At 46.7% G+C, this 14,149-nt stretch overlaps 1 protein-coding gene across 6 annotated transcripts in view; it reads left to right on the forward strand.

Moving 5' to 3' along the window:
• Positions 1 to 14,149, forward strand: part of PIP5K1B (phosphatidylinositol-4-phosphate 5-kinase type 1 beta) — a 293,599-nt gene that overhangs the window by 124,482 nt on the left and 154,968 nt on the right. The window contains exon 1 of one of the 6 annotated variants that reach the window (XM_082696654.1): positions 10,185 to 10,521. The exons of the other annotated variants lie outside the window; for them this stretch is intronic. Within the exon in view, the coding sequence (XP_082552780.1) occupies positions 10,429 to 10,521 (93 nt within the window). The 5' untranslated portion in view covers positions 10,185 to 10,428. Of the gene's footprint in view, positions 1 to 10,184; positions 10,522 to 14,149 lie in introns of those variants that run through there. 6 annotated transcript variants of the gene reach the window in all.

Below are 14,149 nucleotides of genomic sequence, written 5' to 3' on the forward strand. Positions count from 1 at the left end.
TACTGAGCCACCCAGGTGCCCCTCAGATTCTGTATCTTAAGCCCATTTCACAAAAATCCCCTACCAGCCTTTCCAGGGTATCTCACCTTGTCGCTCTTTGACTTTGGTAACTTCCTTGCTCCTGGCAAGGAGGCGTATGTGCAGACGCATTACAGAGGCGTCTGCCTTCTCAGGCACCCCTGCTCCTGCTTTTAAATGGACTGTGCATTTTATTTCTAAAAGTCCTTGCCCTCCTTCCGTCTTGGGAGTAGGAGGTTTGTGTATCGAAGGGTGGTTCTCTGTCTTAACTTTCCCGTTTGCATTTTACTCCTTCGTGGATAGCAAGACCTGTTGATCCAGTTTACGTCAAATTAACTACATTTTCTATTATGAGAGAGTCCTTAAATTAGTCACAGATAAAGAGAATTCTCACATTTAATGAATTTTGATTTAAGGGCACCAGGAGCATTCTTGTGGGTCAGACACAGTGGAGAAGTAGGGACTGAGTATTATCAGTGGTGGGCTTGTACCTGGTCAGACTAACGTTTCCAGCAAAAGGCGGTTTTGCTTCCTTCTCCTTGTCTCAACCAGCATGGTGCCCGAGTTGACCATGTGTAGCTTCATATTTTTGACCCATGACCTTTTTGAAGACGTGAGGTTTGTGCTGGGCCAATATGCAAATGACAGACAACCGGGAAGGTAACTAATAGACTAGCCGAGTGTCCTCAAGGCCACCTTGGATTTCATTAAGAATTGTCCCTTATGCAAATACTTGAAGTTGCCTTGCTTTCCCAGTCCAGGAGGCCTGACGAGGGATACACCTTTTTCATGAGGAGCTTTGATGACCCATTGGGTTTTTGCCTCTGACTGAAGGGAGTCCTTGTGGACGACCTCCTGACCTTGTGTACTGGACAGGGGAGGGGCATCAAAGGAGTTTATATGAACTTACAGTTGAGTGGGAGGGACAAGTCATGAAAACAACTTTAGAACCCCGTAGTCTGTAATAAAGGGTTCAAAGGAGCAGAGATCACTGTGGGTTAGAGTTAACAAGGAGGCTTGGGCTTCCTCTGCCGAGCCCCAGTTTCTCTGGACCATGGCCAGCCGCACTCAGCATCACGAGGACCGGGATTTCCACACGTTTGTAGGGAACACTCAGGGCTCCCGGGACAGCGCGCTCCTCTGAGTCTTGATTATCTGCGCGTGATTGCGGACGCTGGCTACTTTCTGTTCTTTCCGCTGACCGTTTCCCTGATCCACGATCCGTTCTCAGTAGCCGAAGGAGAATCGCTAAAATCAGTGGGCGAGGCTCCTGTCTTGAGCTCACAGCCGAAATAAGAACTTCGACTTGACCTGCTTCCAGCAAGCCTGGTGCCCGTGAAGGCGGGCGCTGAGGGCCGCGTGGCTGTGTTTGCAAAGTATACTATTTCCATCCTTAGCTCATTTATGGAGTGTCTCCCAACAGGGTTGTCAACGCAAGTGCCTGCAGAGGCCTCGCAGGGGACAGGAGGGGACGACCCCAGGGAAGGGGGTCAGCAGGAGAGTACAGTCTTTCTTAAATGGGCCGGTGGCCCTCGGCACCATCCAGTAGAGCCAAGCATGAGTGCTCGCCCAGACTGTCTAGTTTCTCAGTCTGAGAAACTAGAATGTGCACTCTGATGGGGCATCTCCCGAGGTTTAAAGGTTGGCAACTGGTTCAGACTTTTTCAGACGTACACTCTGTGTAAAGCAGCACACGGCCCGTCACGTCTGACCTTCCCACGAGGGCCAGTCTGCAGCCTCGCCACTGTTGGAGGAAAGGCGTGAGGTAGGAAGAGCGGAAGATGCCAAAGCAAGGCACGTGGGACCTGGTCCCTGCCCTCTATGACCATAGGGTTGGTTTAAGGTAAAAAAGACCCACATGAAAAAATTACAGAATGACTCAAATTGGTATTAAATGCCAAAGCAAGTGGCATTTCGCATAATCCGCTAGCAAGTGCTGACGAGCCCAAAGCTCATTACAGTCTTCTGGGGAAAAGGCCTTTTCTTGAACTCGTTCATTAGCCAGAGGATTTTGCTGGGATACGAATTTTATGGATGCCTCGTTGCTTTCTGGCTTGGCGGAAAATCCCACTCCTTCGGGGACTGCGCATTGATTGGTTTTGGGGGTAGGGAATCCGATGACACAGGCACAGAGGCCAGACTGAGCGCGCTTTGTTGGAGGAAGTGGAGAGCCTGGTCTGGACAAAGCTAAGAGTTGGTGTTTAGGGGAAATACAGGAGATTTGGGGGGGTGTGGGCTGGCTCTAAGGGACAGGCAGCCTTGAGGGCTAGTTTGAGGGGCGTGGGTTTTATGCTCTCGGCCAGCGCTGTAGGTTAGAACTTTCTGCAGTGATGGACATGTCCTGTCACCTGCTCTAATACATTAGGAACATGCCTGCCTGTGGCTCTTGAGCTTTGGAATCTGTGTCTGGTTTGTCTGAGGAATGAATTTTTAATTTTAGTTAAATTTCAAGATGGATAAGCACATGCGGCCCATGGCTGCCATGTCGGACAGGCAGTTCCAGGCCGTAAAGAACCACAACGTTGGTTGGGAGATTAGTGATGTGGAGAAATAATAGTACAAATCACAATGAAGGCTGACCCGAAAGTTTCCAGAGTAACTACGACTCTGGAAATGTACGACTGCTGATAGAGCTACAGAAATTTGAGCAAGACCTTTTGAAAAAAAATTTTTTTATAAGGTGAGAAATTTCAAAGGTCCCAGAAGGCAGGCCATCACTTCACCTTAAGAATGTCCTAAGCTCAGGAAAAATACTGATGCTGGAGGAAGGGAGGTTTCTCTGTTTTGTATGTAAAGAAATTGCCCACCCCTCCCCCACTCTTCCAAAACAAAGAGATGTCAGAGTGATTCACTGACTTATCCCAGGTCACCTTGCAGTTCTCTGTCAGGGAGATGATTGAACTCTCTGGCCATGGGATGTCCCAGTTGTGGGACTTGTTCATTAGCATTGGTCATAGTTTCCCCATCGGCTGGGCATGGACTGACCCGCGCATTTGTTACTGCTGCCATTTGCATTTCTTCCTCTCTTAAAGTTCCACTCAAGGTGGGCATTCCAGGCCTCTTGCCCTCCCTCTTCCACTTCTCCTTCCATCCTGGGCCTGCCCACTGGAGCACCCCCACCCCGTGGAGATTCGGTTTGATGACCGCTTCACGCTGCCTTAGATAGAGAGGCTGCCTGCCATTGGCCCCAACACCCCAACCATCCGTCTCTCTACTGATTTCCACATGACCAGCACACTTGATGGCAGCCCTCAGAATGGCAGACTAGGATCCAGTGTCTTTGACCAAGGTTCCCTAGTTTTTTCCTGAGTTCATTTAATTTTAGTGTCCCAGCCAATTTCCCTATCAGTGGAAGTAGACAGTGATGGAGTAAGAGGGAATAATGCCAGCCCCCGACCACATTACAAGGAAAGATGACTTTTATGACTTTGTAAACACGAGTATGCTAATGACTCAGAGATACTTTGATCTAAGAAGAAGCATTTATTTAAATACAAACTCTTTTATGAAATATGTCTGGGAACACACACAAACACCCGTAACATTGGCTGCCTCCAGGGAGAATTGGGTGGTGCGAATCTTGAATTGGGAAACACTTGTCTGTATATACCTGTATTTATGTCTAATCTTGAACCATGTGAATGTCTCACCTATTCAAAAATTGAATAGGTAACATTTTAAGATAGGAGTGGGAGCTGACCTGTGTCCCCTCCCCTGACTGCTTGCGCTCTCCTTCAGTCTAGAGAGCTGTCACTTCCATAAAACAAGATCATTTCTTTGTGCCCTGGTAGAGCTCCATGCTGTAATCGAGAAGGTTTTCCTGTGCGCTGAGCAGCAATTCTCATCTGTAGCAACCGCAGTGGTCTCTAGGAAGAGTGATTCTTTGGCTCTACCATTGTTCTTCCTAGTCACCTTAATCCCAAACACCCTAACCCCATGGTTTTCGACCAGTGCCACTTTTGCCCCCCAGGGAGCATCTGGTGATGTTGGAGACATTTCTGATTGTCACAGTTGGAGGTCTGGTGCTGCCAGCATCTAGGAGGTGGAGCCCAGCCATCCTGTAAGACACAGGACAGCGCCCGCAACAGAGAAAGACTGAAATGTTAGTAGCAGCAGGGCTGGAACATCTGGCCCAAACCAAACTAGCCTTTTTTTTTTTTTTTAAATATATATATATTTTAAAATTTTTATTTTTTATAAACATATCATATATTTTTATCCCCAGGGGTACAGGTCTGTGAACTGACAGGTTTACACACTTCACAGCACTCACCATAGCACATACCCTCCCCAATGTCCATAACCCCACCCCTCTTCTCCCAACACCCCTCCCCGCAGCAACCCTCAGTTTGTTGAGATTTTGTGAGATTAAGAGTCACTTATGGGGGGCGCCTGGGTGGCTCAATGGGTTAAGCCGCTGCTGCCGGCTCAGGTCATGATCTCAGGGTCCTGGGATCGAGTCCCGCATCGGGCTCTCTGCTCAGCAGGGGGCCTGCTTCCCTCTCTCTCTCTCTCTGCCTGCCTCTCCATCTGCTTGTGATTTCTCTCTGTCAAATAAATAAATAAAATCTTTAAAAAAAAAAAAAAAGATTCACTTATGGTTTCCAAACTATCCTTTTAAGAAGACGGTGGATGTGAGTCTCATTCTTCGAGATCTTGGTTGTATAACCTTAGGCATCCTCTCTAATTGATCTGAATCTCCATTTTTCTCATTGCTGACATGTCAAGAATACATACCCTGACTGCCTCCCTGTGCAGGGAGGATTGGACACATCCTGGGAAAAGTAGAATTACCAGCGTGTGTGTGAAATCACTCTCCTCCTTAGCAAAAGCGAGATCCCTTGGCCTCAGATTTCCAGTCAGATTACGTCTGTTAGTACTGAGCAAGGCAGGCACGTGTGACTGTCTCCCCCAGGGCTGGACTCATGAGGAACTGGGTCCGCTGGCATCCTGGTTGCTGGCTCATGAGGAGTTGGGTCGGTTGGCCTCCTGGTGCTGCCTCCAGCCTGGCCCGAGCATGGGAGAGCAGAGCGTGGGTCCTGGGACAGGACTCTGTGGCCTTACGTATAGCAGGGGTTCAGAATAAGAGAAGGATGAGCTCTTGATGGTGGGATACCATTATGTTTTTTAAGTTCAGCAGCAAGCAGATGAGCTACATCATTTTCAGAGAAGGGGCATTTTTTCAGTTTGGAAAAACTGAAATCCCATCAGGTTGGAAGCTTTGTAGCATCATCTACCATTACTGTCCACCTGCCTGCACAAATCTTCCCTCCAAACCCTTAGCTTCTGTCTGCCGTGGCCTGTGATTCTGTGTTTTTCCTCACCAAGTCTGAAAGCAAGTGATTACCAATCTGCCTCCATGACTTCCGGCCCCTACGTTTCACGTCACTAAGCAGAAACAGGCGGCAGCTTCTAATAGGAGAAGACAAACCATCCTACCAAGGTGTTCCCTTACCAGGTTCATTTCTAAGTGACCTATTTTGACCTTCACATTGGAGGGAATGTCTATGTGGTAAGCCACCCAGGTTTGCTACATATCTGCATTCTGATTCACTGTGGCATTTCCATTTTTTTTTGGTCCCTGTTTCCATTGAATTGGTGTCCCCAGAACACCCCAAAACACCCTGCTGCATAGCTTTCTTCAGGGCAACAGCGACTCTATTGTTGTGGTTGGTGTTCATGGCCAGTGGCTAGTCTGGGGTGTTCAGTGTTTCTGTAGCCTGCTGGGCCATCTGAGCTGGAGCTCCTGCTCTCGAGGTACAATGTAGCTTTGGATTTCAGATTAAAAGGCTTAATATACCCAGGTGATCTCCGTGCTTCCCTGCACAGCTTGGGGGCTCTGATCTGGCCAGCAGGTCTCTTGTCCCAAGGCCCATGGGTTGTCCTTTTTTTTTTTTTTAAGATTTTATTTGTAAGTAATCTCTGCACCCAACAGTGGTCTTGAACTCACATCCCTGAGATCAAGAGTCACATGCTTTCCTACCTGAGCCAGCAGGGTGCCCCTCACTTTTGCATTTGAATTGCCACCACCACCCCATTTCTTTTGCCTGGACACTTAACAGAGATTTTTGAAGGTGTCTCTTAGAACTTGCTTGAGAACACAGAAATGAGGCTTTCTAGAATTCTTGATTGTGGATCCCAAAAAGAAGACCAGGAACATCAGTTAGGTTCTGGTCTTCTGTCTAGTTCACAAGCACTAATAGGATGTATGCCATGAGCTTATTCATAATTTTTGCTGTTTTAAGAAGTTAGAATCATTGGTTGCTTGGAGAATCTTACATTTCAAATTCCATTGAGTTTATTCTAGCCAGAAACCTAATTCAGCAACGAAAGGCATAGTTATTATCAATCAGAAGCAATTTTAAAAGCTTTGTTAATAATAAGAGCAACATTTTTCAAGGGCTTAGCATATGCCAGACCTCTGTCTGAGCACTTAAGAATTAATTAACTCACTTCATCTTCTGACAACCTGTTGCTAATGTATAGATGAAAAGCTGATGCACAGAGAAGTTCAGTGACCTGCTGTAGGCCCCCAAGTAAGTAGAAGTAGGCTGGAATGTGAACCCCGACTTTCTCTCTCCAGGATGTCTCAGACCCAAACCACTGCAGTGTTCTCCAAAGCTCGTTCTGCCTGTGACATTAAAATGGAAACAGGAGCGGCAATAACTCAGTAATAATCTGCTCAGTAGCACGAAAGATCTGATCAAGAAGGCATTGGGTTGGAGGGTGAATCCTTGGAAAGTTATTTTCCTGGACGGGAGTCAAGTTTCCCCAGATGGTACACCTGTATTTTCTGGCAAGTTCGCTGTGTGCGGATCCTGTGTCTGTGGCTTCTATTAGACCTCAGAAGGCAGAGAAAACAGTGTAGCCCTCGGCAGAGACGCTGTCCCTGAGACGTTCAGCCTGTCATTAAGGAGAGAGGCAGGAGAAGGTGGTTGTGGTCTCTGAGGACTGTAACATTAAGATTCTTGCTCCTTCTTTATCTTTTTCTGCCTAACCCACAATACGCACGTATATTCAGACACCCGGAGACACCAATCAAGTTCAGTGAAAAGGAACATTTTTAACTATTCACAAGGCCTAACTGTGCTTTTTTTTTCCCCTCAATGAAGAGAGCGTCACCTGTTCTTGTTTCTATGGGAATGCCTTTTACTCATCCAACATGCGCTGCTCTCTACGGCACATGCTCGATCGGGGAGCACTGGGTTGCTGAGCACCGCGCTGACGTACAGTCTGTCCGGGTGACGTCTGATTCCCCTGAGCTACTTTTTCATACTGTGACTTTGTTATTTTTTAAGGATGGTGGTTAGTGCCTGGGAGAGAAGACATACATCTGACAGTCTGTCCATGCATTCATTCATTTATGCAGCTGACAAATACTTACTCAGCTTGGCACCGTGCTGGACCTTGGGGGTAAGACAGAAGCCAACACAGACAGAGTCCCTGCCCTAATAATGCTTTCACTGTTGTGGCTGAGACAAGCCAGAAGACGTAAACATAATAAAATAATTACTAACGTTTGAAGTGCTATGAGATAAATCCACCCATATATGGTAAATGAATTATGGCAGGGGAAGCGAGGATACCCAGTGGGGAAGCGACAGCGTCTGCGGGGTCCGGTGCTGGGGGAACTGGACAGTGGCGTGCGAAAGAATGAAACCAGACCACTGGCTTACACCATACACAGGAATTAACTTAAAATGAATTGCACACTTAAATTAAAGTAAGGCTGCAGGCCATAAAACACCTCGAATAAAATACAGACAGTAAGCTCCTTGACATTGGTCCAGGTGATAATTTTTGGAACCTGACTCCAAAAGGAAGGGCAGCATAAGCAAAAATAAACAGATGGAACTATGCCAAACTAGAAGCTAGCTTCTGCGCAGTGGAGGAGACCATCAACGAAGTGAGAAGACTCTCTACTGAATGGAGGAAGGTATTTACTAGTATACAGCCAATAAGGGGTTAATATCAAAAATATGTATAAAGAACCCGTATCACTCAATAACAGTAAAACCGAACAGTATGATTTCAGAATAGGCACAGGATCTGAATAATTTTTCCGAAGAAGGAGTACGATGGCCAATGAGATGAAAAAATGCCTAGTGTCAGTCATCGTCAGGAAAACGCAGATCAGATCCACCCCTCACACCGGCTGGAACGGCTCTCACGGAAAAGAGAAGAAATCACTGTTGTTGGTGAGGATGTGGAGAAAAGGAAGCCCTCTTGCCCTTACATTCTTGGTGGGAATGTAAGTTGGTGCAACCGCTGTGGAAAACAGTATGAAAATTATTTAAAAAATTGAAAAATAGAGCTACCGTATGATCTAGCTCCTGGGTATTTACCTGAAGAAAGCAAAAATACTTATTCAAGAAAGTATAGGTACTCCCGTGTTCATTGCCGTGATATTTACAGTAGCCAAGATATGGAAGCAACCTAAGTGTCCATTGGTAGATGAATGGTTAAAAAAAGATGTGAGACAGACAGACAGACAGACACACACACACACACACACACAATGGAATACTACTCATTCATAAAAAAGAATGAAATCCTGCCATTGGTGACAACATGGATGGACCTCAAGGATATTATGCTAAGTGCAATAAGTCAGACAAAAACAAATAGTGTATGATTTCACTTATACATGGAATCTAAAAACAGACATAAAACAGACCTCATAGACTGGTGGTTGCCAAAGGGGAGAGGTGTAGGGTGTGGTCAAAGTGGGTGAAGGGGAATTGAGAAGACAGATTTGCAGTGATAAGTCACAGGGATGTAATGTACAGCATGGTGATTATGACTATATTTTTTCTGCATTACCATATATCTATTACTAACTACATTGTACTGCATACTTGAAAGTTGCTAAGAGTACATCTTGACAGTCACCATCAAGAGGAAAAAAAGTTGGGAAGTGTATGGTGACTGATGGTAGACATACTGTGGTCACTTTGCAATTATACACAAATAACAAGTCATTATGTTATCATCTGAAACGAATATAGCGTTGTATGTCAATTCTACTTCAAATTAAAAATGCTATGAAGAAAATAGGCAAGGGCAGGGGTGCTCCCTTTTAGATAAAGTATTTCGGGGAGCCTTTTTAAGGAGGCGATATGGAGCGGGGATCACAAGTGGTGAGAAGGAGCCGGCCAACAGAAGAGTAGACCTAAGAATGTTCTTAGCAGAGAAAACAGCATTTGCCAAGTCCTGAAAGCAGGAAGCTTTGTGGGTTCGAGGAATTGAAGGAGAGGCCAGTGTGATGGAGGGTCCTGGAGTAAGAGCAGTGGCTCTCCACAGAGCCCCATATTATGTCCCAGGGAACGTAAGACAGGGGGGTGTAGGAGCGAGCTTAGGGGGGTGTAGGCGCAAGTGCTATTGGCCTATAGTGGATTAGAGCCCAGGAATGCACAGGCCAGGCCCCCGCAACAGGCCAGGCCCCCACAACAAAGAACTCTCTGGCCCCCACGTGTTCAGTGCTAAACCGAGAAGTCCTGAGTCAGAGGAACCGGTGGTGGCCTGAGCTACGAGGGGTATATGGGCCCGACCAGCTATGTTTGCGGCCGGGAGCGAAGGCCTGACCAGAATGTTGGGTGATCGCCAGAACCCCACTCCAGCGCCTGCGTGGATGCTGGGGCCATCTGTCAAGGTGGCGGAGAGGAGTGGTAGGAGGAGAGGTTTGGGAAGGAACATCAGGTCTGGTTCGGACAGGTCAGTTTGGAGATATTTGAGCCGTTGAAGGGGAGACTCTGGTGAGTAGTGAGGACGGCGGGTTTGGAACTCAGGGGAGGGGGCAGGGTTCCACTCCTATCTGCTGAGCCGCAGGTTGCCAGGGATTGGTGAGGCAGGTGGAGGAGAAGCCCCAGGACTGGAAAACAGTCACGTTTTGACACTACGTCCCAAGAGCCTCCCTCATGGAGTTCCATGCCTAAAATAAACAAAGCTGGCCAGTTCTTCCCCTTACAGTCTTCTACGAGCCTTCCGCTAGTACAGAGAAAGTCCGTACTCCACAGCACGACACGCGAGTCCGTAAAGGGTATGTCCCCTATGGGCTTGTCTTGTCCCATCTCCTGCCATGAAGCTCACACCCAACCCCAGTCGCATGGAACGTGTCCATCCCTCTTCCTCTCTGCCCACGCCGATCCCTCTAGAAGGTCCTCATTCCGGAAACCGCTCTGTCATTGCACTTCCCCACGCTCCTAGGCACCGCTGGTGACACCTTCCCAGGCCCCCCCCTCCTCACCCTGCCCTTGACCTCTGTTATATCATGGGTGACTTTGTTTTGTAATAATTGTTTGCAGCTATAACTTGCCCGCTGCACCTCGAGTAACTAGAGAGCAGGGGCCTTCCCCATCCACTTGACATCTGTAGGGTCCCACACCGGGCCTGGCACAAAACGTTCAAGAGATGTATCACTTTTTTCTTCTTAATTCTAAAATTGTCATAGACGTCCCAGAGAGAGATGTTCTTGAGCCCACCGTTGCGGATCTGCAGTTAGAGGTGAGGTGGTGCTGGAAGGAAGAGGGACCGGGGGACGGAGGGGAGGGTAGAAGGGGCCGGACTTTGTGCTTTGGCCCATCGGACCGGAGAGAGAACACTTGGAAAGAGCGCAGTTCAGTTCTTTTGGCTTTTTCTGTTTCACAGATGTAGCGATTATCTGTATTGTGGGTTACCGTGTGGCTCTTTGAAAGTTGGCTGTAAATTTTTTTGGCATCCTGAAGCCCCTTGGTCAGTAGTCTGCAGACTGCTTACAGTCAGCCCCTCGGGAAAGAGCTTCAGCAGGAATTTTGTTTTATTTTGTGATTTTTTCATTGTTCCAAGATTCATTGTTGTTTTTTTAATTAATTAATTTATTTTCAGCATAACAGTATTCATTATTTTTTCACCACACCCAGTGCTCCATGCAATCCGTGCCCTCTATAATACCCACCACCTGGTACCCCGACCTCCCACCCCCCCCCGCCACTTCAAACCCCTCAGATTGTTTTTCAGAGTCCATAGTCTCTCATGGTTCACCTCCCCTTCCAATTTCCCTCAACTCCCTTCTCCTCTCCATCTCCCCATGTCCTCCATGCTCTTTGTTATGCTCCATAAATAAGCGAAACCATATGATAATATGATAATCTCTGCTTGACTTATTTCACTCAGCATAATCTCTTCCAGTCCCGTCCATGTTGCTACAAAAGTTGGGTATTCGTCCTTTATGATGGAGGCATCATACTCCATAGTGTATATGGACCACATCTTCCTTATCCACTCGTCCGTTGAAGGGCATCTTGGTTCTTTCCACAGTTTGGCGACCGTTTATGCACCACACTCAGCAGGAATCTTAAAAGGCAGTCTCTTCCCGACTTCTGTCACTTAAAGGCTTCTAGATGTTTCCCCAGTTAAAGGCTGCTCCTAGGTGAGTGCCTGTTACTGCCAGGGAGAAGCAGGATTTGGGAGCGGTTGGCAGCCCATTTCTCTAACACACTAGCATCCTGAACATCTTTTTCTGTGTACCAGGAAAGACACGGGACCGATGACTTTTCAGGTTTGCTGTTTCCCAGGGAATGGGAGGGAGGGGTGGCCTAGCCGTTTTCAGAGCAGCTGCAGCCTCCACGAAATAGACCGAAGGCAGACAGTGGTGATGAGAGGCCGGTACTCAAGCTCTTTCCTTCATCCCTCACTAAGGCTGGGCTGAGAAGGGGGAGCCTGGCCGGGGTGCTCAGCCTCCTGCAGGACAGGTCACGTCTGCGCATGGCCATCCCACAGTATGGATTTAATCGTAAATCTGACGATGGGTGAGAAGGGGCTCGGACGATGGTAGTCACCTGTGCACATATTAAGTCGGTACCATTGTTGCTAGATCCCTGGTCACCCCCGGTGGAACTTAAGCCCCATGAGAGCAACCAGAGGGAACTCAGTTCTTAGCGAAGGAACAGATTTTATTTCACCTTCTCTATAACATGACATGGCTCACATTCAGAATTCCAAATGGCCCAGGGCCCTGTTCTCTGTGGACGTTGGGCATTGAGGTGGTGGTACTTTTGAAAGAGCAGTGGAATTCTGTGGCAAAAGGAAACCTAACTTTTGTTCATTAAAGACACCTTTCATAAAGAAAAAGAAAGAAAGAAAGAAAAGGTGTCCTATGTCCAGAAAAGAAAACGGTTTTCTTTGCTTTCCATCATATTAAATAAAAATTAAAAGGCCTGTACTGTAGCTTTCCCGTCTCTCAGTGTCTGATTTAGTTTTAGGAAACTGATTTAGGCTCCAGCAGTCCCTTTCTCTTCATCTTTCTTTGCCTTGACGTGTTCTGGCTGCTCTTCCCAGGCCAGGGGAATTCTCCTGGGGGAAATGAAATGTTCTCTCCGAGGACATGGGGTGCAGCAGAGTGGGGCAAGCCCGTGTCACCAAAGACAGCAGGACGGGGAAGATGGGGGTAGGCAGGGCATGGCCAACTTGGTGTTGCCTGTGTCTTAAAGAAACTCATGGAAAAAAACCAAAGCAGTATGAACAGCAGCATAGTTATCCCCCAAGACTTTTTTTTATTTTTAACTTAATTATGATAAACTCAGAGACCAATCTCTTCCACCACTCTGTCCCCTAATGTTCGAGGGAACATTTCATTTGGATATAACTGTAACAGTGTAAATTTGGGGTGTCTTAAAGTGGTAAGTACAAAAGGGATTTTTGAAGCATTTTTGAAGTTCCAATTGCAGACAGAATCAGAGGATGCCGTCTGTGATTCTGCTCAGAGGATTTGGTGAACAAAATCCTGTTTTCCAAGGAAGTATTCCCTGTAATACAAACATTAAGCTCCTATTTCCTTCTGGAACTTGGGGTATGCCAGGTTGACCTGCTTTGATGCTGATCTCCACACTTTGTCTTCTTACATTTATTGTTAAGCACGTTTTGTTAGCCTATTGGATCCTTCCATTGACACATAATACTGATGATTTTTTCATTTGGATTTTTTCAGATTATAGAAGCCCTGCGTACTTTTAGATGCATTTACCAGTGGGTGGAAAGAAGCTATCTAGTATGATAGAGATCTTGATTGACCTAGCCAGGGAATAGGGTTTCGTGCCAGGAGGCCGGTGGCTACACAGAGCAGTAGTAGATGTGACATATCAGTGGGGCAGCCCTTGGCGCTCACTGTCTCTTGGTGCACGAGGCCAAGTCTGGCTGAATCTGGGGTACTAGGCCACAACCTTGTACCCATAAGGGCTCGATCCTCATGAAGGGAGAATTTAAAGTGACAGTCTCCTCTTGAATAGGAAAGTTATAACCATCCATGCCCTTCCTGCTCATGGACCCAAGCTCACCCTCCCCAAAGTCACCTGGACTGGAGATCACTGGGCACCCAGGGGCCCGGGTCAGCATCTTTGGCCCCAGAATGTCTGGTCACATGTTCTCACTCAGAGAAACCTGGGTACCTACACATGTTAGGCAACACAGCTATAGCCCTGAATACACGGGATTGGCCCGCGACCTCACACAATCATGTTGTACAGGATCTGGACATTTTAGCACTGTTACTGAATTACTTTTCAAAAAGTTATCTCAGTTTCCACTGCCTTCAGCTGATTTAGGAAAGTGCCTGTTTTCCCAGGTTCGGACACTGAGCACTCAATTTAAAAATCTCTGTTAGGGATGCCGGGGTGGCTCAGTTGGTTGCATGACTGCCTTTGGCTCAGGTCGTGATCCTGGAGTCCTGGGATCGAGTCCCGCATCGGGCTCCCAGCTCCATGGGGAGTCTGCTTTTCCCTCTGAGCTTCTCCTTGCTCATGCTCTCTCTCACTGTCTCTCTCTCAAATAAATAAATAAAATCTTTTTTTAAATAAATAAATAGATAGATAGATAGATAAATAAAATGAAAATCTCTGTTAGCTAGCTAGATGAAAGTGCCTTAATTTGCAGTGATTTTTATCCTTGGTAAGTCTATTTTTTTTTCCAAATAATTTTTATTCATTAGGTACCTTTCTTTGGGGGTTAACTTCTATTTATAAGAGCTACTTGCATATTAAGGGGTCGCATTTTTATTGCAAATGTTTTTCTGGTTTTAAATTAGTTTTTAAATTTTGCTTACTCTTTGTTTGACTCAAGCTTTTATGAAATCAGATTTATAAATATTTCTCTAAAGACT

Source organism: Mustela nivalis (assembly GCF_964662115.1).
Source record: "Mustela nivalis genome assembly, chromosome: 13".
NCBI lineage: Eukaryota > Metazoa > Chordata > Mammalia > Carnivora > Mustelidae > Mustela > Mustela nivalis.